Source organism: Vulpes vulpes, chromosome 12, assembly GCF_048418805.1.
Source record: "Vulpes vulpes isolate BD-2025 chromosome 12, VulVul3, whole genome shotgun sequence".
NCBI lineage: Eukaryota > Metazoa > Chordata > Mammalia > Carnivora > Canidae > Vulpes > Vulpes vulpes.
Window position 1 is genome coordinate 111,748,354 of NC_132791.1, and position 22,889 is coordinate 111,771,242.

At 39.7% G+C, this 22,889-nt stretch overlaps 2 protein-coding genes across 2 annotated transcripts; one reads left to right on the forward strand and one right to left on the reverse strand.

Moving 5' to 3' along the window:
* The first annotated feature begins 7,281 nt into the window (after nucleotides 1–7,281).
* OR6T1 (olfactory receptor family 6 subfamily T member 1) lies at nucleotides 7,282–8,244 on the forward strand. The gene has a single exon (XM_025998798.2). It carries the CDS (start codon nucleotides 7,282–7,284, stop codon nucleotides 8,242–8,244), a length of 963 nt encoding a protein of 320 aa, XP_025854583.2.
* Nucleotides 8,245–13,186: 4,942 nt separating this feature from the next.
* OR4D5 (olfactory receptor family 4 subfamily D member 5) lies at nucleotides 13,187–14,131 on the reverse strand. Its single transcript, XM_025998858.2, has one exon. It carries the CDS (start codon nucleotides 14,129–14,131, stop codon nucleotides 13,187–13,189), a length of 945 nt encoding a protein of 314 aa, XP_025854643.1.
* Between the last annotated feature and the right edge of the window lie 8,758 nt (nucleotides 14,132–22,889).

Genomic DNA, 22,889 nt, shown 5'->3' on the forward strand with positions numbered 1-22,889 from the left:
ACACAATTAGCTACAAATAAAAATCCCGAGGGTATCCCTGGGTGGCTCAGCAGTTTAGCGCCTGCCTTCAGCCCAGGGCATGATCCTGAAGTCCCGGGATCAAGTAGCACATCGGGCTCCCTGCATGGAGCCTGCTTCTCCCTCTGCCTGTGTCTCTGCCTCTCTCTCTGTGCATTTCTCATGAATAAATAAATAAAATCTTAAAAAAAAATCCCAATGCACAGTCTGACATGACTATATTTCCTAATTCCAACCAAGGTTGGACAACCATCATAGAATTTTTAAATATGTTCTTTTGATTTTATCATATCTCTGCTAAACCAATAGTATTCACAATTCACTTCGTGCTCCAGAGTGTGCAAAATTTTTCAGTAGAACAACATCTAAAAAGCAGGCTCTTGATGACAGTTCACAGTCATTTTAAGGGACTTGAAGTTCAACATTTATTCAGGGGATGGGGGTAGAGTAAGCAGAGAAAAATGGATACTCTGAGCTTATAGAAATTATATAAATGAGAAGAGAATTTTTATTCTGCTGGATAATGAGATAAAAATTCAAGTGATTTGGGCAGGCCCCGGGGGCTCAGCAATTTAGCACCGCCTTCAACCCAGGGCATAATTCTGGAGACCCGGATCGAGTCCCACGTCAGGCTCCCTGCTTGGAGCCTGCTTCTCCCTCTGCCTGGGCCTCTGCCTCTCTCTCTCTCTCTCTCTCTCTCTCTCTCTCTCTCTCCCTCTCTCTCTCTCTCTCGTAAATAAAATAACTGAAATATTTTTTAAAAATTTAAGTGATTTTTCTAATCTTTATTGATTATCTTAGTGCAAATTATATACAACCCATTCCCTTGAAAGTCCTGTGCAACTCATTTTCCAGGTGAGGAAACAGACACTCAGAGAATTTAATAACATATTCAAGTTCATGCCACAAATTGTGTCACAACTAGTATGTGAGTCGATATCTAGTATTTATTAAAAATAGGTTTATTTTGTTATTAGTGCTGATAATATATAGGTATTTAATTTTTATAATTTCATTACATTATTAAGATAGCCAAGACCTCACTGAGTCACTACCAAGTTCAAAAGTATTTCCTGAAGTTTGAATATAGTGGCAAATTTTCTTCTACCCTGTACTCAAGAAATAGCTTTATTTTTCTTTTTAAAGAAGTATGCTGCCACTCTATGACAAAACTCAAACAACTTACTCCCCATAGCCTCAAAGGACTAATTACATTGTTTATTTTTAACAAAGTTGGGTCAAAGTTGTTCCCTTTTGGGGTTTCAAAGCAAGTTTAAAGCAAGTTAAAGTAAATTTTAATTGATCAGTTATGGCAAGAATTAATCATGCGAAGTTAAAGGAACTTTTCTTTCAACACCACAGTGGAGTTTTGCTTAGTATCACTTGGAGCAAACAGGTGTCAATACAAGAAGCCTTCTGTGCGTTTCATTGACCATGAACAGGAGCCCTGTAGATCCTCTGACTTTACATTCTTCAAATTGGCCAGGAGAAGAAGCCTAAGAAGTGCAGTACTAGAACAGGTACAAGCCAATTTATATCAGCCTCTTCTCTCAGGCAACTTTGTATGCTCAGAATTTATTCTTACTCTGACTTAGAAAGGAGCTTGTTAGAATTAAGTCTTGTGTATACAGAAGTTAAGGCTTATAGTTTTAGAGTACTACAAATATGGCATATTTCATTGCACACAGTAAAACAATTTGTTTCTCTGAAGGAAGATAGGAATGAGAACTCTTCATCGCTACTTTTGGCTGTTGAGTTCTACACACATAGCCAATAAAGTAAGGTACTATGGGAAGCTTTGATATTTGTGTTTTGAATAACGAGTTAATTAGACTAACAACTTTCTCTTTTATTAAGGCCTCAAACACCATACCTCCAGCTTTTGGAAAACTTTGTCCTTATTCTTCTCACTGAAGTCTCATGTAAAGATCAAGTTTTGCATGTAGAGAAGTAATGGGTAACCTATCGTATGTAGGATAGCACAAGACAAAGTACCCTGCCCAACAAATTTCCGGGAAATTTTTCATTCAACAGTTACTGTGTTAGTCATTCTAACTTCAAACCTTTGAGAACTAAATTGTTTCTATCAAGAAGTAACTGAGGACACCCGGATTGGTCAGTGGTTGAGCATCTGCCTTCAACTCAAGGCGTGATCCTGGGGTCCTGAGATCAAGTTCCAAAATGGGCTCCCCACAGGGAGCCTGCTTCTCCCTCTGCCTATGTCTTTGCCTCTCTTCTGTGTTTCTCTCATGAATAAATAAATAAAATCTTTTTTTAAAAAAAAGAGGTAACCCAAAATAGTCACATTTCTTTTTAAATTAACACATTAATGATTATTTGATAATTACCTAAAAGCAAGAATACTGTGTAATAAGTATATAAAGACCTACTAGCAGAGATGGAAGGATCCAATTAAATTTTATCTGTCTCAAGAGCCAGTTTATGCTCCTAGAGCCTTTAAGTCCATCAGGTTTGAGTCATTCTTCATCCAAGAAATAGTATGCCCTGGTCTTGCTATTTTTAAGAAGAAATATACTTACATAATAATTATAAGTGTATTTTTTTTTAATTTTTATTTATTTATGATAGTCACAGAGAGAGAGAGAGAGAGAGAGAGGCAGAGACAGAGGCAGAGGGAGAAGCAGGCTCCATGCACCGGGAGCCCAACGTGGGATTCGATCCCGGGTCTCCAGGATCGCGCCCTGGGCCAAAGGCAGGCGCCAAACCGCTGCGCCACCCAGGGATCCCCTATAAGTGTATTTTAAACCGTAGTTTGATAATTAAAAAATGAATAATCTTTATAATCTCATTTTCCTATTGAAAAACTCAAAAGTTGGTATTTTGGGTTACTTTAAACCTGGAAGACTCATATCCTCCTGGATCTACAATTCCTCCTTAAGTGTTTGGTTAAATGTTATTAACCTTATAAGTATTCCATGCTGCCCCATACACAAAATTTGTTCCTTTCTTTTCTCTGCCCCTACATGACTTTGATTTTACTTTTATCACAGCCTTAAATGAATTCTAATGCAATTTACAATTTGCAATCAATATATCTAACCCTTACTACACTATGGCTCCATAGCAATTCAACTTTTATCTCCAGTACCTGATAAAATACCTGGCACAAAGTGTTCAAGGTTGTATCTAGTCTCTTATGTATGGGGGTACTCATATGGGGTACTTGGTTAGCCCAGGCCTGAAAGGAATAATCCCTGCATATTTGTGGGCAGACTGGAGCATGGGTTAGCCATCTGAAGTGTTGTAAGAATTAATAGCCTGGATTTATGGCTTCTCTGTGTCAAATGTAAAGTTAGCTTTCCACCACATTGGTGATGGTTTTAGTTTAGAAAACTAGGCCTCTCATTTCTGGGCTCTTCTATTCCATACCTACTACTTAGTCTCCTCTTAATATCTCAGCCCTTTTTCCTAACCTTGCTCAAAAAGCCCAACTCTCTTCTTTCTCTCTAAATCCAGCATTTCTCAAACTCTAAGGTAAATAAGAATAACCCAGATAAATTGTTAAAAATCTGTATTCCTGGGCCCTATCCCCAGAGGATGATTGCATTTTTACAGGTAGAGCCTAGAAATCAGTATTTTTAATCAACAAACTAGATGATTCTGGCGCAAGTTTTCCATGCTCTGAGGAAATAATTCAATAAACCTAGATTCTCCCTTGACTAATAAAATATAAAATGGATTCAAACCTCAAGATACCAGGAGTATACCTAAAGAGGAAAAAAAGAGAAACTAGCTATGCAAATGTGTTGCCAGTGGAAATGAGAAGGATTTGGCTAAGGATAACAGGAGAGGAGCTCTGAATGGATTGCCAGAGGACGAAACAGAGATGTGGACATACATCCTGGAAATGGGAAATTTGCAAGACCAAATGGTCCATGTGGGTGAAAGGATTGAGAAAGGATCTCAGGGACACCGGGGTGGCTCAAGCATTTAACTCTTGATTTCAGCTCACATCATGATCTCAGGCTCATAAGATACAGCCTCAATTTGGGCTCCACACTGAGTGTGGATCCTGCTTAAGATTCTCTCTGCCCCTCTCTCTCTGCCCCTACCCACCCCCTCCAGCTCACATGCTTTCTCTCTCTAAAGACAAAGAGAAAAAAAAAAAAAAGAAAAGGTCTCATAGCCTAAGTTTATGGTAAATTCTGGCAGGAGGGTCCTATATTTCAGAAGGGAGATGGGAGAGTTTTGATGATTCCAACCAGATTTAGAATAATAGGCCAAATGTGTAATGCCATGAAGGAGTCCTTATTGGGAATGGAAAGTAGCTAAGTACCTGTATGTGATTCTAGATCTATAAGCAACCCAAGCAGAATGCTCTGCTTTCTACATGATATAGATCCAGCATACCCTGTGATAGAACTTGAAAGACAAGGAGGACAAGTTTCTAGGATATACTCAGGTAAGGGAGTCCTTCTGGGGATGGAGAGTAGTGATTGGGGCCAGAACACCCAATCTCACTTCTCTGTAGAAGCTGAAAGCCTCCGAGATAAGGCTCAGTCTAGCACACATTCTGAGGGATAGTTTTATTTTTTTAGGACCAAAGCTTTAAACTACAATAACTAATTTCCATATGCACAATTCTTATCATTAACCCACAAATGAAGCAAGGTAACAATTGGAAGTTGACGTCAAATCAAATTTATAGTCACAAACTCTCTCCCGCCTAAGATATTATGGCTGAGCAGTTACAGTCTCTAAAGTCAAACTTCCTAAAATTCCAGTCCCTAACTTTTCTACTCACTAGATATGGGTCCTTACTTTCTACATAATTCCTTTGCCTGTAGAATGGAAGTAATGCTTAGCTTGCCTGGTTGCTGAGAGATTTAACAATGAAATGAATGAAAAATTCCTTTCCTAATACATTATAGCTACTCAGTAAATGCTGTTATTATTATGAGGCATTATTATATTGCAGCACTCCAAATTTTTTTCCCTCTGGCAGTTTCAAATTTCAAGTAAAAATAGTTTTATTTAGTAGTGCCATGGTCTGACATCAGGGTTGGATCATCTTAAATGTTCATCTTAGCTCTACCTCTGAAGTTTTTTTAACCTAATGTGCTCCAATTTGCTCAGTTATAAAGTGGACAACAACAGTAGCGACCTAATTGTGTAGATTAAGTTATAGTGCAGATAGAATTGAAAATGTGTGTACATGTGTGTCCTTCATAGCTCTAATTCCCTCCATTGGCTCTCACCTTGCCAAACACTATTTTTAGTGTGAAGTAGATGGGAACAAGAAATCATTTCCTTTAATAACTTTAACAACTTCTAACTATGAGTTTATGCAAGACTTCTTAGACATTAGGCTAACTAACCAACAACATTATTTGGAGGTTCAAAATGAGAAAAAAAAATTTAAGATTTTATTTATTTATATGAGACAGACAGAGAGCATGAGTGATGGGGAGGGGGAGAAAGAGAGGGAGAAGCAGACTCCCAGCTGAGTGCCAGAGCCTGAAATGGGGCTGGATACCAAGACCCTGGGAACACGACCTGAGCCAAAGTCAGACACAACTGACTGAGCCACCCAGCATCCCCCAAATGACAAAATTTTAAACACATATATGTAGGGATTATATTTTTATTATGTGGAATAATAAGAACGACAGCCAGCCAACTGGAAATTACTCAGAAACTTGCAAGTAGCCAGTAGGTTAACTGCCAATGGAATGCTGTATAGCAGACTTTAGTGTATGTGTTTTATAATAGTAGATAAAAGCTAATATTAAAAATTTGCCAGCTAGGCTTTATAAGCTATTTTTAAACACAATATTTACCCAATACTTTGGGAAAAGCCATAGTTAACATATTTTCCTTATCTGAAATGATTATGTCATCCCTAAATACTCTAACATCCTTTTCTGAGTTTTATTGAGGTATTTAATTGACTTTGGAGGTATAAAGCTTTACTATTAGCTAGCTACTTAATCCCAGGATTTATTTCTTACTGACATAACCAGAACTTGCCCTGAAGGTCTTTCTTTCAGCCTTGGAACCAAGATTCTCTGCCTCTGCTGATAATTTTTCTTAAGACTTCTCCAGACAGACTTGAGAAAATATTTATGTTCCCCATCTTTAATGCTGGAAGTCTGGAGTAATAGATGTTCCTGGATTAAACTTTGCAAAAGCTCTCAACACTTCATTCTTCGTCAATTAAAGAACTTGATGGTAATTTGCATTCTTTCTTAGAATGTTTTCCAACATTTTCAGGCAATGAAATTGACAGGCAAAATCTATGAAATTCTGCGTATTTGGTGCTGGATGTGACAAAAGGATCCTAGAACCAAGATGTCTAGTGAAACTCAACCCTGCAAAACTTATGGATAAATTTCATAAGTTCTAAAGTTCTAAAGACAAGATGAACATATCTCCAAATGAAGGTAATAGTTGAAGAGGCAAATTGCTACAACCTATCTCCTTGGGTAAGCTTCCCTCCCCCTCTTCACCTTATGCCACAAACACGTTGGGAGAGCTGAGGATGAGAGGAGGCTAGTCAATGTTACACCTGGAAGAGGGATTTTCCCATAACCCAGAGAAGGAAGAGTTGGTGAAAACAACAAACCAGAAAGGACTTGGACTCTCCACAGTTTCATCACCTGTGACACTCTGGCTGATTAAGAAAAATAAAATCTCTAAAGACACTGAAAGCCCTGATTTTTATTGTTATCTTGTGTTAAGCCAGGACATAGAAGGACCACAAGCACTGAGAGTTCTTGATCCCAATAAGATTTTGCTCATAGTTCATTTATTCTGTAAAGTCTTCTCTGACCCCTCCACTCTTCTGGACCCCACTCATGTGATACCCAGCCTGAGTGAAACGGAAAGAAGTATGTGCATGGGAGCCCCAGAAATCTGGTTAGAAATCCTGCCTCTACCACCTGCTCCCTATTTGATCATTGAAAAGTTCCTTAAACTTCTTCAGTCATCCTTTCTTTACCTAGAAGAGAGAATAGTTATATTTATCTTTAAGAGCCACTGTGAGAGGAGATACTGCATCCAAATTTCTTAATACATAATTAATGTTCAATATCATATCATCCATGTTATTATTGATATACAGCTTTCTATCATACCTTATTTCTCTTTTTTGTAAGTCACTCCTAAGCAGAAAGATGAGTATAATCTCAGGATGTAAGGAAGTACCAGGTGCTTATTATTCTGTTGATCCATTAAATGATGATTTATGGCTATGGAACCAGTTACAAAATTCTGTTTCATTTCTCCTCCAGGTCACTGGAGATGAGTCTGGAAAACTGGACTCAGGTGACAGAGTTTGTTCTTTTGGGTTTCCCCAGAAGCCACATCCTACAGTCCCTGCTGTTCCTGGGGTTGATGGTGACCTACATTGTAACGGCCTCAGGCAACCTACTCATTATTGGGCTCACCTGGGTGAGCAGACGCCTACACACACAGATGTACTTCTTCCTGAGGAACCTGTCCTTTCTGGAGCTGTTGCTTGTGTCTGTTGTGGTTCCGAAAATGCTTGTCATCATTCTCACAGGGGATCACTCCATCTCATTTGCCAGTTGCATCCTCCAATCCTACCTCTACTTCCTCCTTGGCACCACCGACTTCTTCCTCTTAGCTGTCATGTCTCTGGATCGTTACTTGGCAATCTGCCGCCCCCTCCACTATGAGACTCTGATGAGCGGTCGCGTCTGTTCCCAATTAGTTCTGGCCTCCTGGCTAGCTGGATTCGTCTGGGTGCTCTGTCCCACCATCCTCATGGCCAGCCTACCTTTCTGTGGCCCCCGTGGTATTGACCACTTTTTCTGTGACAGTTGGCCTTTGCTGAGGCTCTCTTGTGGAGACACCCGCCTACTGGAGCTGGTGGCATTTGTGCTCTCCACGGCAGTGTTACTGGGGTCACTGGTGGTGACCTTGGTTTCCTATGCCTGCATTATTGCCACAGTTTTCAGGGCCCCCACAGCTGCTGAGCAGAAGAAGGCATTCTCCACTTGTGCCTCACATCTTACTGTGGTGGTCATCGTCTATGGCAGCTCCATTTTTCTCTACATCCGTGTGTCAGAGGCTCAGTCCTCACTGCTCAACAAAGGTGCCTCAGTCCTGAGCTGTATCATCACACCCCTCCTGAACCCATTCATCTTCAGTCTCCGCAATGATAAGGTGAAGCAGGCCCTGAGAGATGCCCTGAGGTGGCACAGAATCATGGCGATGAGAGACTACGAGGATCACAAGTAAAATAAAATATATATATATATATTAGATTAGGAGATTAAAAATTTATGCAATTTTTTTTAAGATTTTGTGTATTTATTCATGAGAGACACACAGAGAAAGAAACAGAGACACAGACAGAGGGAGAAGCAGGCTTCATGCAGGGAGCCCGATGTGGGACTCGATCTTGGGTCTCCAGGATCACACCCTGGGCTGAAGGCAGGTGTTAAACCACTGAGCCACACAGATGTCCCAATTTATGCAATTTTTAAGACTGGGTTTGAAGTTCAAATCACTCAAGCAACACCCTGCACTTTTGTCAGACAATTAAAAAATAGTCTTCATATGGAGCACCCCAGTGGCTCAGTCAGTTAGGCATCTGACTCTTGATTTCAGCTCAGGTCATGATCTCGGGATGGTGGGATTGAGCCCCAAGTCAGGCTGTGCAAGGAGTCTGCTCAGAATTCTCTCTCTTTCTTCTGCCCCTCCTGCATATATGCACGTGTGCTCTCTCTCTCTCTCTCTAAAACAAATAAAATCTTTAAAAAGTCTTCATAAATATACAATATAAAATAGGGAGCAAGCCTTAATTTTCCTACCTCCTATCTTCCTGATGCCTCCCCTTCTCGCTCCCTCCTAGAGAAGGCTGATCCAATTGGTCAAGTTTCAGAATTCTGGTTAGGACACATTTACTTTGGGGCAGGTAAGGATGTGGCCTTTATGCAGGGAGACCGCTACTCTTTCCTCACCTGTGTTCAGCACATTTATTACAGCTTCAGGATCCTATATCATGAAGCCAACCAGCAGATGCTAAAACATGGAGATTCAGATCAGGAGCTTACAGGGGAAGGAGTAAGAAGCTTTCTGCAGCCTTCCACCTAGACTGAGTATTACAAACAAGATTAACCAGAACCTGTATACAGAAAATTAAATTTTGGCTGTGGTAATAAATGGTTCTTGGATTTTCAATTGCTATTGCTCTTTATGTGACTTGCAGCTCCAATAGGGATCGCATAAAGGAAGAATGCTGTGACCATCAAAATATTTGGATATCCCAAATTCCCAAGTCTAAATACAAGGACAATTATTCAATCATTCCTTTAAGAAATATTATTAAATACCTAGTATGTTTAAGGCACTGAGCCAGGCAGGGATGAGACTAGGGTAATGTCTTGGGCCAATGGAGATGTGTGGGGCACAAATTTTAAAGAGACTTACACCCTCTTGATCACGTTCTTGGTCATGCAAGAGCAGGGTAGGGCTATGCACAAACCTGGGAGTGAATGCCTCCTCAATTCTACACCCGAGGCTGCTCTTTTGTTGCTTGTGAATCTACTAGTCTAGTAGTAAACAAAGTAGACATAGCCCTCACTTTTACAGTATCCTACTTATATTATAGTTGGGATTGGTGACCCAAAAAACCAAACCAACACAAAAACAAACAAGAAAACCTAAATACACATCTTAGTATGTAGCTGCAATTTGTGATAAATGTTTTTGAGAAAAGAGTTGAGTTTTGTTAGAGGAGCTAATAAGGAAAAATAATTTAGATTAAAGACTCAGGAACATACCTCTGGAGAAATGAGCTTTAAATTGAGGCCTCGGACTGAGGAGCAGTTATCCAGGCAAAAAGTAGAGGAGGAGCATTCCAGAAAGAGCAAGTAGCATTTGCCAGGTCCCAGAGTAAGACAAGATGGACTGGGAGAAACAAATGTACAAGAGGCCTGGAAGTGGAGAGGTGGGCTGAGGTCGGTTCAGACAGGACCTTATCTATAAGCTTTATGTGGACCTTTCTTCCTTTGTAAAGGCAATGTAAAGATTTTGAAGGGTTTTAAGTGAGGAAATGATCTAATTGTATTTTTAAAAATCAATCAGCTGTTGTGGGAACAACTGGTTAGAAAGAGGAGTGGATTTTAAAGGATCAAGTAGGAAGCTACTGCATGGCCTAGGGGACAGATGTGCTAGTTATGACTTTACAACTGGCAGTGGAGGCTGAGAAAAATGGACAATACGTAGTTTGGAAACAAGCTTGATAAGACGAACCCTCTACCTACCCACATAGATCTTACAACCTAGGAAAGAGCCAGGCTAGTAAAGGGTCAAGCTAGAAAGAGGGAAACAGCAGATTCCTAAGGGAGACTGGTATTTTCTGAAGGGAATGACGACCTACATAAGGGGACTATGTGCATTTTTCTGCATAGAAGTAAGTGTACTAGGGGTATCTGGGTGGCTCAGTGGTTGAGCATCTGCCTTTGACTCAGGACATGATCCCAGGGTCCTGGGATCGAGTCCCACATCAGGCTCCCTGCCAGGAGCCTGCTTCTCCCTCTGCCTGTGTCTCTGCCTCTCTCTGTGTGTCTCTCATGAATAAATAAATAAAAATCTTTAAAAAAAAAAAGTAAGTATACTAGATCTTGCTAAACTTGAGCTCTTTTCTCTTCCTATCCAGCAATATGGCAATTAGAAGGAAAATCATTTGGGTTATTGAAAAATAAAGAAGCCGCATATTATTTGCACATTATATGTCCTCTTCAGTGTATTTGCACTATGACTTGTATAAATAAACATGCTTCCCTTCTACAAGTCCAAAGTATAGTGGCTAGAGAATTACACTCTTGCTACTAAACCAAACCACATGGAAAGAGAACTCTGACTTAATTCTTCTGATTCCAAAATTATCTTTCCACTAAAATATACTCTTTTCAAATAGCTTACGTGTTTCCTCTATGCTGTCCTATCTGCTCTTCCAAAACCTTCCAGCTCCCTTTTCCCTAAACCTAAGCCTTTCCTCTTTCCAGTTTGACCCACGCTCTAGGCTCTATATACTACACATTCCCTCTCAACCGGCTACTATTATGGAAAGGAACTTCACTTATACTAACTTACTTACTAAGATATAAGTGATGAGTAATGACTTAATGCTAAGATTGCAAATACATTTGTTAAATATCATCCTCTTTCCATCCTACATCCGTGGTAGGGATCACCGATTGATTAAATAACATTTAACATAAATAAACAAAACATTGCTTTGTTTTTATTTTAAAATAGATTCTTAGGTATGAGAGTGAAGATAAAAAAAAAAAAAAAAGATGCAGGTCCTATGATAAAAATAAGAAGCCAAATGGTTGACTTGGTGGTAGGAGACGCAGGAATGTGGATCAGAGAGTTAAACTGTGAAGGAGTATTAGAGAGACGATGTAAGAAAAGACCATGAGCATCTCTCCCTTCCCTCTTAAATTGCAGTATAGCTTCTAGGGGTACTGATGTTACCACTTCAGGTGTTTGTGGCAGTTGTACCACTCCTTATTTAGGGGCCGGCAAGTAATCTATTTTTCCACATTAAAACCCAATTCTGGGGGGATCCCTGGATGGCTCAGTGGTTTAGTGCCTGCCTTCAGCCCAGGGTGTGGTCCTGGAGTCCTGGGATTGAGTCCTGAATCGGGCTCCCTGTCTCTGCCTCTCTCTCTCTCTCTCTCTCTCTCTCTCTCTCTGTATGTCTCTCATGAATAAATAAATAAAATCTTTAAAAAAAAAAAACAACCAATTATGCCTTTTCCTTTGGGTTCAGTTGTCAACAGATTATCTTTTTACTCCATCTCCCCACATTCCAAAATCCAGTCCACTTCACTCTCTCGACTACACTAGACCAAGACCAAGTTAGAATGTATTATCTCTACCCAAGATGCCAGTTTAACTTGCACAAACTCTCAAAAACAGAGTGACCCTTAGTAGCTTCAAGGAATTTTAGATATGACCAAGAACTTGCCTTCTAAAGTTAAACAGATCTGGGTTGGATTCCAGAAACAAGCTCTAAAGACTTAAATAATTTAATGTCTCTCAGTTGCCACTGATTCATCATTAAAATGAAGATGATACCTACCTTGTAAGAATGTTGAGAGAATTAAAATAAATAGTAAATGTAAATGACTTGGGGCAATGCCTGGTACATGGTAAGCTCTTAACAAATATTATTTAGATCATGATGATGGTGGGATGCCAGGGTGGCTCAGTGGTTGAGTGTCTGCCTTTGGCTCAGGACATGCCCCCTAGGTCCTGGGATCGAATTCTGCATCAGGCTCCCAACAGGGAGCCTGCTTCTCCCTCTGCTTCTGTCTCTGTCTCTCTCTCTGTGTCTCTCATGAATAAATAAATAAAATCTTAAAAAAAAAAGATCATGATGATGGTGACTGCCTTAAGAAATTACAAGAAGGAAGTAATTTTCCCAAAACAAGTCCATTTCTCTTTGTTGACATTAAATTCAATCAGCCTTTCAAAATCAGAACTCAGTGTCCCACATTTAGATTAACCTCCAGATCACTCCTATCTCCAGGAAGTTTATAGTTGTTTTGAGCTCCTCATATATATTTTGTGTCCAAGAAGAAATATCAGAAAAGAAACACCAGATGTACCATCTCCATGCATACTGCAGCTGGAACTTTCTTAGTAGGGCCAACATCATCACATGGGCAAGGGCCACCTAAGCCAAACACCATTTCTGCATAGCACCTAAGACCTTTTCTCTAAGAGACACTTGGGAGAAGTTCTAGGATACTCATTTCATTTTCTTTTTATTTTTTTTTTAAAGATTTTATTTATTTATTCATGAGAGACACATGGAAAGAGGGAGAGGCAGAGACACAGGCAGAGGGAGAAGCAGGCTCCATGCAGGGAGCCAGATGTGGGACTCGATCCTGGGTCTCCAGGATCATGCCCTGGGCTGAAGGCAGGCGCTAAACCACTGAGCCACCCAGGAATCCCCTGCTCATTTCATTTTCTGTGTTAAAAGTTCAGGTCACCAGAACTTGACTGAGGCTGAGAACAATAGAGAAGCAAGTAGTAGAGCAAGTATTAGAATAGACAAGTAGTTTGGACTACTTTGTAGGTCTTCTCAATCAGGCTGCTACACTGAAGCAGCTCTCAGATTCTCAGGCTCTGCCCCTGCTAATCTGGGGGGGCAGGGAGGTCAGTGCTCCAGGGGACCCAGAAGGTCTTTTTGCCTTCTCCACAGCTTCTTCATGGCCATGATCGCTTCCTTGTTTCTCAGGGTATAGATGGCAGGATTCAGCATGGGAGTGACCATCGTGTACAGCACAGAGACCACCTTGTCCATAGGGAAGGTGCGAAATGGCCTTGCATAGATGTAGACACAAGGCACAAAGATTAAGGTCACTACGGCAATATGAGAAGCACAAGTGGATAGGGCTTTGCTGCGGCCCTCCCAGGAGTGGCCTCGGAGCATGACCAGCAGTGCCGTGTAGGATCCCAGGAGCACCAGAAAACACATCAGGGTCACCAGGCCATTGTTAGACACCATCAGAAGCTCTAAAACAAAAGTATCTGTGCAGGCCAATTTGATCAGCTGAGGCACATCACAGTAAAAGTTGTCCAGCTTGTCAGGCCCACAGAATGGCAGCTGGATAGTCAGTCCAACCTGTACAATGGAGTGGATGAAGCCCCCCACCCAGGAGGCTACCATGAGGAGCCCACAGACTGTCCTATTCATAATAATCCTGTAGCGCAAGGGCTGGGAGATGGCAATATAGCGGTCAAACGCCATCACGGTCAGCAGGAAGATCTTGATGCCTCCAATGAAATGGAAGAAAAAGAGCTGAGTCAGGCAGCTACCAAAGGAAATAATGGGGTTGCCTGAGAGCAAGTCAACCAGCATCCTAGGTGCCGTGATGGTAGAGTAGCAAAAGTCTAGGAAAGAAAGATTGCCTAAGAGAAAATACATGGTTGTGTGGAGGCGTGGGTCAGAGGTCACTATGGCCACAATAAGGAGATTTCCCATTACAGTCATAAGATACACAGCTGAGAAGACAATGAAGAAGAAGAACCGGAGCTCCCATACCTGAGAGAGCCCCAGGAGGACAAAACCTGTCACCTGGGTATGATTTGCTGGATTCATCTGCTTCATATGACCTAGTAGGTGAACCTGCTGAGGAAAGCGGACATATTCATCATGGGATCCATCAGCTTCTCTGCAATAATTTCCCCTACCCTGTCTGGGAAATTCTCCCCATCTCATTTAGTATAAGACAAATGTTTTAAGTAGTTCTATAGGAAACCAAGTACTTGGACATCAGATACTGGTGCAATCAAAGTCCAAGAATATAAAACTCAGAGTAACACTGATACTATTTATAATTCATGAAAATCAAAAATAGTCCTCAAAAGTGGAGAACTGATATGCAGAGAAAACAAAACAAAACAAAACAAAACTTCTACCCTGGGAGTGACTCTCACTTCTCCCAGTAGCCAGCTGCACAAACAGGGACAATCTTTGAAAATTCTCTAAGACTCATACTCATTTCCCTCATCTAGGATGTACATTAGCTAAAATGCCTGCAAGGTCTCCTGTAGTCTAATATTTTATAACTATAGGTGACCTTTATTAAGAAAATCCAAAAAAATCCCACTGGCCAAATATTTGGACATTATAAGGGTTGGGAACTACTGTTTCTCTAAAGCCAGATAAGAAAACATGTGGTACAAGGAGCTTCATTTCCAGTGGTTGCAAGAAACCCAAAGAAACTCCAGTCCCCGGGGAAATACAGGGAAGGGCAACCAAAATATTGAACCCCCCCTGAAAAGTTTGCTTGTCACTGCTAATTTGGGGGACATCATCCAAAGACTAATTTCTTATTCATATGAGAAGCAGCAAGAGAAGGCCATAAATATTAACTGAAGGTAAAAAAATCACTAGTTAAATGCAAAACCTGCCTCAACCTTTGAAAACCTTAAAAATAGAAAGGATGTTTTTATAGAGTTAAGTATTTTTTCAAAGATACTGAGAAAGCTGGCTATTTGTAAGAATTCTATAATTAAACTCTTCATACTGTTTAAGAGAAATGTGAAGTATCATTCCACACTTAATTTTAAGTATGACTTTTCAATTATATTTTCCTTCCTTGGTTCTTTCTTCATTCAATATGCTTTTATTAAGCATCTTCTATTTACTAAGCACTACATTAAACACTAAGGATTTTAAAAAATAAGACACAAGTGATCTAATGTGTCATACTCTGCATAGGACCTTCACCCTGACACCTGCCCACCCCCCTCCCCGCGGTTTTGTCATTTTGTATGTAGCACCCACACACACAATGATCTAGCACACCGAGCTACTTCAAGTTACTCAAACTTGCCAGGTTCACCCCATGCTTCCCTCATTTTCTTTATTAATCTCCATTTTATCTTATTTTAATTAAATCTTTTTATTTTATCTTAATTGTAATGATTTTATCTTATGTTTATTGATTTTATCATCATTTTGTCTCATCCTCATGTTAATGAAATGTCTCAAATACACAAAGTTGGGATTTCCGGTTGTACCTAAAACATGTGAAGAACTTGGAAATCAATATCCTTACCCTTGAAGCAAGAAAAAGCCAAGAAAAATGAAAGGCGATGACTCTTCTCGGAGCCATTAGAGAACAGAAGGTCACAAGGCAAAACACTCCCTCAAAACCTGGAGACACAAGGAAAGCAAGGGAGAATCATAGCAAAGACCCGCCTACCTGACACAGGACCGCTGGAGTCAAACACTGGCAAGAGCCCTTAAATAGCAATTTTGACAAATTGTGGGAATCTGAGTGTAGACTAGCATGGTAGCCCAAGACTCCTGGGAGCTGCATTCGTAGGGAAACCTCACACTTTCAAGGGCTCTATCTCCACAATGAAGAGTGAAAAGAGATACTCTCCTGGCACTAGCAGTGTGGAACTGGCCTAGGTGATTTTCCATAAAAAATACTTATTCTTGGGGTGCCTAGGTGGCACAATTGCTCAAAGCATCTGCCTTTGGCTCCAGTCATGATCCTAGGGTCCTGGGATGGAGCCCCAGGTCCAGCTCCCTGCTCAGCGGGGAGTCTGCTTCTCCCTCTCCCTCTGCTGCTCCCCCTGCTTGTGCTCTCTTTCTGTCAAACAAATAAAATTTTTTTAAAAAATACCTATTCTCTAGGATAGAAGATATTACTAGAGCTATCTCCCACCTGGGAAAAGGACATTTCTCCCACTTCAGCACCCTATAGCCTTGCTGTGTTGAGTAAGTGACAGGCGGGGGTAGGTAGGGAGAGATAGATAGGGGCTATGTGGTCAGGCTCACAGAAATTCCAAAAATGTGGAGGTGAAGGAAACCAGAGATGAGGGAACACACCAGACCACCTTGGCCTAGGTGTGTGTGGGAGGAGGAAGGTGTCTTTTTTTATGACAGTCCCCTGTGACCAACAAAGGATAACCAGACTCCAAAAAGAAGTAGGCCATTAAAGATGTTATCACCTAGTCCTTACTCAAACCAAGATTATCACAAGAATGATGAGGCCACAAGCTCCCTGGTCAATTCTAAATTAAAGACTGCCAGTGGAGCTCCTATAGGCAACGCTATCAGGAGCCTTCTCACTTCTGAGAGCTTTTCTTGTATCCTGGCTTAATAATCTTCCATTGCTTTACTCTCATTTGTCTACAAGATTCATTCTTCAACTCCATGAAACAAGAACCTAGCTCTCTTGCTTCAGTGTCAACCTAAGGGTGTGAGTGTAGGACACAAGCCCACTAAAGACTGAAGTTTAATCACAAGATTATAGAATGCTTCCCTCCCTCGGGGACCTCACCTCCATGTCAACCGGGCTCCAGTGCTGATGAGGTAGCAGAAGGCAAGCTGAAGACAAAGCACAGCACCTGCAACCTTCACCCCCACCCCAATTCCTGGATGAGATAGTGAGGTGGCATTCCTCCAGGAAGCTCCCAACTGTCTTAATGTTAATGCCTTGCTAGAGGACAAAACAACCTTAATTTGACAATGGCAAGGCTGGTCTCCTGTGAGTCTTCTTTAACATATGAAAATCCTTCTGAAACCTCTGTTTTCCTTTACCTCCCCCAAATATATAATCAGTCACCCCCACAACCCTAGCACAGCAACCCTTCTGCCCACAGGTCCTGTCTCTGTGCTTCAGTAAAACCATCTCTTTGTGCCGAAGACATCTCAAGAAGTCTTTCTTGGTCATGGACCCCGGACCTTATCCCACCAAATCTCACCTGCGTTCCAAAACTACATCAATGTGATAACAGTGGGTTACAGCTAAAGCAGCCAAAAGGTACAGACTCTCTAAGAACAAGTACTTAAGGATGCTTAAAGGCAATGTGGGAAACCACAGAGTAACTTGAAACCTTGACTCCTGCAACTACTAGCCAGATTCACATAAATTCTCATATTAAGATTTCTTTACCTCAGTTCCTATTATTATTATTATTCCTATATTCCATGCTTGGTTTTCAACAAAAAAGTCACAAGGCATGTAAAAGGCAAGCAAAAGCACAGTCTGAAGAGACAAAGTAAGCACTAGACTCCCCTGTCACACAGATAGTAGAATTACTGAGTAAAGAAGTTGAAACAGCTATGATTAATATGTTACAGGCCCCAACAGAGAGAGTGAGCTACCTGCAAGAACATGTTGGTTATGTAAGGAGAGCGATGGAAATTTTATAAAATTATGAAAGTGAAATGCTGGAAGTCTAAAACACTGTAACAGAAATAAAGAATGGCTGTGATGGGTTCATCAGTAGGAGGGACACAGCCAAGGAAAATACAAGCAAGCTTAAAGATAGGTCAGCTGAAATCAAGCAGAAATGCAAACGATTGAAATGGCAGAGATAAACAGAACAGAGCATCCAAGAACTTTGGGATATAGTTCTAAACGGTGCAATATACACACAATTAAAATACCACAAGGAACAACAAAAAGAAGTATAAGAAATCCCCGAAATAAAAATGGGTGAGAATATTCTAAAAATCATGATATATACGAAGCCACAGATCGAGGGAGGTCACAGCACATCAAACAGAATACCAAAAATTTTTTAAATTATACCTACGTATGATGTAGGAAAGATATTAGGGTTTGAAGCCAATGGCCCAGAAAGAATTATTGAAATGTCTTTGGTGCAAAAAGGTGGTTTTATTAAAGCACAGGGATGGACCAGAGGGCAGAAAGAGCTGCACCAGGGTCAGGCCCATTATATACTTTCAAGTTGGGAGGGGATTAGGGAGAGCGTAAGTCTCTAAAAAATTTTGGAAGCACGGTGTCCAGGACCGTAAGGGGACTAGCTATTGTTGGGAAGAGGTCATTTATTACTGTCTAATCAAATTTTAGTATGAAACCTTTCATATGCATATCAGTGGGTCATATGCTTGGGGAATGATTGCCAACATGTATCTTGAGATGGTAGAGATAAAGGAAGTTTCCAAAGGAATTTTTATATGTTAAAGTAGACAGACTCACAGGATCCTGGGGGTTGGGCTAAGATTGTCTTTTGCCCTTAGCAAAGTATGAACATCAAGCAGTTGAGTCCCTAGAGGAATGTCACTCTGCCTGTTTCAAGGACTTATAATTGACTTATAATTGACTATAGGTTGTAAGGAAATTTAATTTTTCTTTTGCCTTTGTTTCCCACATCAGGTACATCATAGTCAACAACAGAAAACCAAAGACAAGGAGAAAAATCTTGAAAGCAGTCAGAAGGAAAAATTTCTCAACAAGAGAGGAACAAAAATTAAGAATTAGAGTGCAAGCCTTGTCAGAAACCAAGAAAGCAGGAAATAAGTAGGCTGATTGATACATCTAAACAAGTATTGAAAGAGACAAAAAGAGCACCAGCCTAGAATTCTAAATCCAGCAAAATTATCCGTTAAGCATTAAAGAAATACAGACGTTTCTCCAGCAAATTCCAGCTGAAAGAATTCATCATTAGCAGACCTGCCTGACAAGAAATGTTAAAAAGAAGTTCTTTAGGGAGAATGAAAATGATGTTGATCGGAAACTTGCATAGACATAAAAAAAAAAAAAAAAAGGAAGAGTGTTAGAGAAAGAATAAATGAAGATAAAATAACTTTTTAAAATTTTTCTTATTCTTAAGGGAAAACTAAGAATGCATTGGGTGACGGATAACTAAAGTTAGGAGTTAGTAAAAAGAATGGTATCAATGTCGTAAGAGATGGGATTGTGTTCACTCGCTAGGGCTGCTATAACAAAGCACCCCAAATTAAGTGTCTTAAAGAGCAAAAATGTATTGTCTCAGTTCTGGAGGATGAAGTTTCAAGATCAAGGTATTGGCAGGATTGGTTCATTCTGAAAGACGTGAGGAAGAATCTGTTTCTTGCTTCTCACCTCACTTCTGGTGGATTGCTGGCAATCTTTGGTATACCTTAGCTTGTAAAAACATCACCTACATCCCTGCCTTCATCTTCACACTCCATTCTCTGCATGTGTGCTTCAGATTTTCCCTTACAAAAAGACACCAGTCATTGCAATAAGGTCAATCCTAAAAATCTCATTTTAGGTTGATTTCCTCTGTAAAGGAGCTGTGTTAAAATACAGTCACATCTGAGACATTAAGGGTTAGAACTTTAACATAGAATGGGGAGAAGGGGTGAAAAATACAATCCAAACCGAGAGAGAGGAATTGGGAATACTCTTGATGAGAAGGACAAAGGCAAAAGAAATGTAGATAAAATTGAATTTCCTCAAACCCTGCATCCCACCTATAAATTCCCGAGATATGCAGAGTGTGATATTCCTCCAGAAACTCATTGCTGTCTTAATGGTAATACCTTGCTAGAGGCACAAAGCAACCTTAGCTTGACAATAGCCAAATCTCCAGGATCCTGTAAATCCTTTTTTAGCACGTGAAAATCCCTTTAGAGGGCACCCAGGTGGCTCAGTGGTTGAGTGTCGGCCTTTGGCTCAGGTCACAATGAGGTGGGGGGGCGGCTGGGATCAAGTTCTGCATAAGGCTCCCTGCAGGGAGCCTGCTTCTCCCTCTGCCTGTCTCTGCCTCTCTCTGTGTGTCTCATGAATAAATAAATAAAAGCTTTTTTAAAAAAAAAAAAAAGAAAATCCCTTTAAAAACTTCCTTATTTAAATAAATAAATAAATAAATAAATAAATAAATAAATAAATAACTTCCTTATCTCTACTGCCACTACCACCACCCCCAGCATAAAAATATATAATCAATCACTACTCACAATCACAGTGCAGCCTTTTCTGCCCCCTGGTCCTGTCCTTGTGCTTTAATAAAAAAACCTTTTTTTGCACTGAAAAGGTTTCAGGAATTCTTTCTTGACCATTTCCACAGTGGCACCACAGCACTCTGACCTATAGATGCAACACAATCTCAACCAACATCCTGGCAAGCTATTTTATAGATATCAACAAGCTGATTCTAAAATTTATGTGAAAAGCAAAAAGCTTAGAACAACCAACAGAATATTGAAGAAAAATAATGTTGCGTGACTGACACTAACTGATCTCGATACTTAGTATGAAGTTACCATAATCAAGGCAGCATGATATTAAATATAGAGAAAAATAGAAATATAGGTCAATAGATTATGATTGTCCAGAAAAAAATAGACAACTGATATTTGTCAAAGAAGCAAAGGAAACTCAGTGGGGAAAAGGTTGTCTTTGCAATAAATGATGCTGGAACAATTGTACATCCATATGCACAATGAAATTGTACACAGATTTCATACCTTTCATGAAAATTAACTCAAAATGAGACATAGCCCTAAATGTAAAATTCACGCTGTAATATTTTTACCTTCCAAAAAAGGAAATTTACTTAATTTTGAGTTTGGTGATCAGTTTTTACATGCAACAGCAAAAATATAATCCATAAAAGAAAAAAATTATAAATTAGACTTTCTTAAAATTAAAGACTTCTGTTCTACAAAAGACACTGTGAAGAAAATCAGAAGACAAGCTCTAGCTGAAATAAAATATTTGCAAAACATGTATCTGGTAAAAGATTCGAACCCAAAATATACACAGAGCTCATATAGTCAACAATAGGAAAGTAAACAATCCAATGAAATGGGCAAAAGATCTGAACAGCTGTTTCACCAAAGAAGATATACAGGTTGCATAAAAGCATATTAAAAGATGCTAACCATCATTGGTCATTAGGAAATTACAAATTAAAACAATAACAAAAAAATACACCTACACACATCTACTAAAATCACTAATTTTTTTTTAAGTTGATAATATCAAACACTGTTTATGATGCAGAGCAACAGGAAATCTCATTTGTCGCTGGTAAGAATGCAAAAGGACACAGCTACTTAGGAAGGTAGTTTGGCATTTTCTTCCAAAGCTAAACATTGTCTTGCCATACAATTCAAGGGTTGAACTCTTTGGTATTTATCCAACTGATTAGAAAATTTATGTCCACAGATAAATATCTATAGCAGCTGTATTCAAAATCACCAAAATCTGGAAGCAAAGGAGTTCTCCTTCAAGGAATGAATAGATAAACAAACCAAGTTGCATGTGTATAATGAAATATTATTATTCATTGATAAGAGGAAAGGAGCTGTCAAACCACCCAAAAAAAAGAAAGGATGAATCCAAAGTGCATGTTACTAAGTGAAAAAATCTGGTCTGAAAAAGCCAGAGATTGTGATTCCAATTATATAATAATCTGGAAAAGGTAAAACTATAGATAGAGATGATAAAACGCTCAGTAGTTGCCATGCTTGTGGGGAGAGGATGTTGAATAGGTGAAGTACTGGGGGGCATTTAGGACAGTGAATCCACTGTTTGATATGTGTTAGTGGATACAGAATACTCTGCATTTGTTAAAACCCATAAACCTTTAGATTATAAAAAATGAGCTTTAATGTATGTGATATTTTTTTAAAAATTTTTAGGAGGTCATGGGATCCCAGGGTGAAAAGCACAATGTTACAAGACAATCTAATTGTATTGCAAATGTATGAAACAACCTCGCTGAGGAGGGTGAGAGGAATAAGTACTGATCTAAGTCATTTTGGAAATAGGTACAGTCAGTAGAGCTAAAGAGCATTGTACTCTAGGTGATAAGAGTAGTTTTCCAGAGAGATAAGGATGACAATTCTGGTAGCACTATACATGTATATAGGAGCTGAACAACTAAGCAAATGAATGACAATGCAAAGAGCCAAGTTTCTCACTGTTGGAGTATAAACTTACAGATAGGCAAGAAAAAAAAAAGCCTAGAATGATCCATGTTATAATGGACTAGAGTTGGAGGCATCAGGCATCAGTATAACTCATGCTTATCTAATAAAGATTAAGATGGTTACATATCAAAATATTTATACACACACACACACACATATGTATATATATATACACGGGTAAGTAAACACATATATATCCTTGGTTTGTCAGCATAAAATACCTGAAAGGGATGACATCCCATAGCAAAAGCACGCATAGCACTCACATCTTGGTTTCTATTGCAGTCGCTATTAAAAGGAACCAGGACTTCTTAGAGAAATAGTGGATTCTGGGACTAGGGAAGGAAAATGCAAGAGGAGCCTGGAACACTAGTAAAAGAAAGTATGGAAGCACTCAAAAGAATTAATGAGATATGTGAAAAGGACACAGGAGTAAAATAAACAAGCTCTCAGTGGCCAAAGCTGAAACAATTCCTGCAACAAAATAAAGTAGCATTGGATTATGATCTAAGACATAAGATAAATATCCATGTTATAAATATATGATTGAATAAATAAATGAGGGAGAATAAACACACCTGCCTGAGAGAAGAATTCTAAATAATTTAGGTAGATTCTTTATCCTCAAGGAGGTAAACTCCTTAAGTGTAAATTACACACAGTC

What these genes read in the sequence shown, in the direction of transcription:
- OR4D5 (XM_025998858.2), bottom strand. Translation starts at nt 14,131, where the DNA reads ATGAATCCAGCAAATCATACCCAGGTGACAGGTTTTGTCCTCCTGGGG.
- OR6T1 (XM_025998798.2), top strand. Translation starts at nt 7,282, where the DNA reads ATGAGTCTGGAAAACTGGACTCAGGTGACAGAGTTTGTTCTTTTGGGT.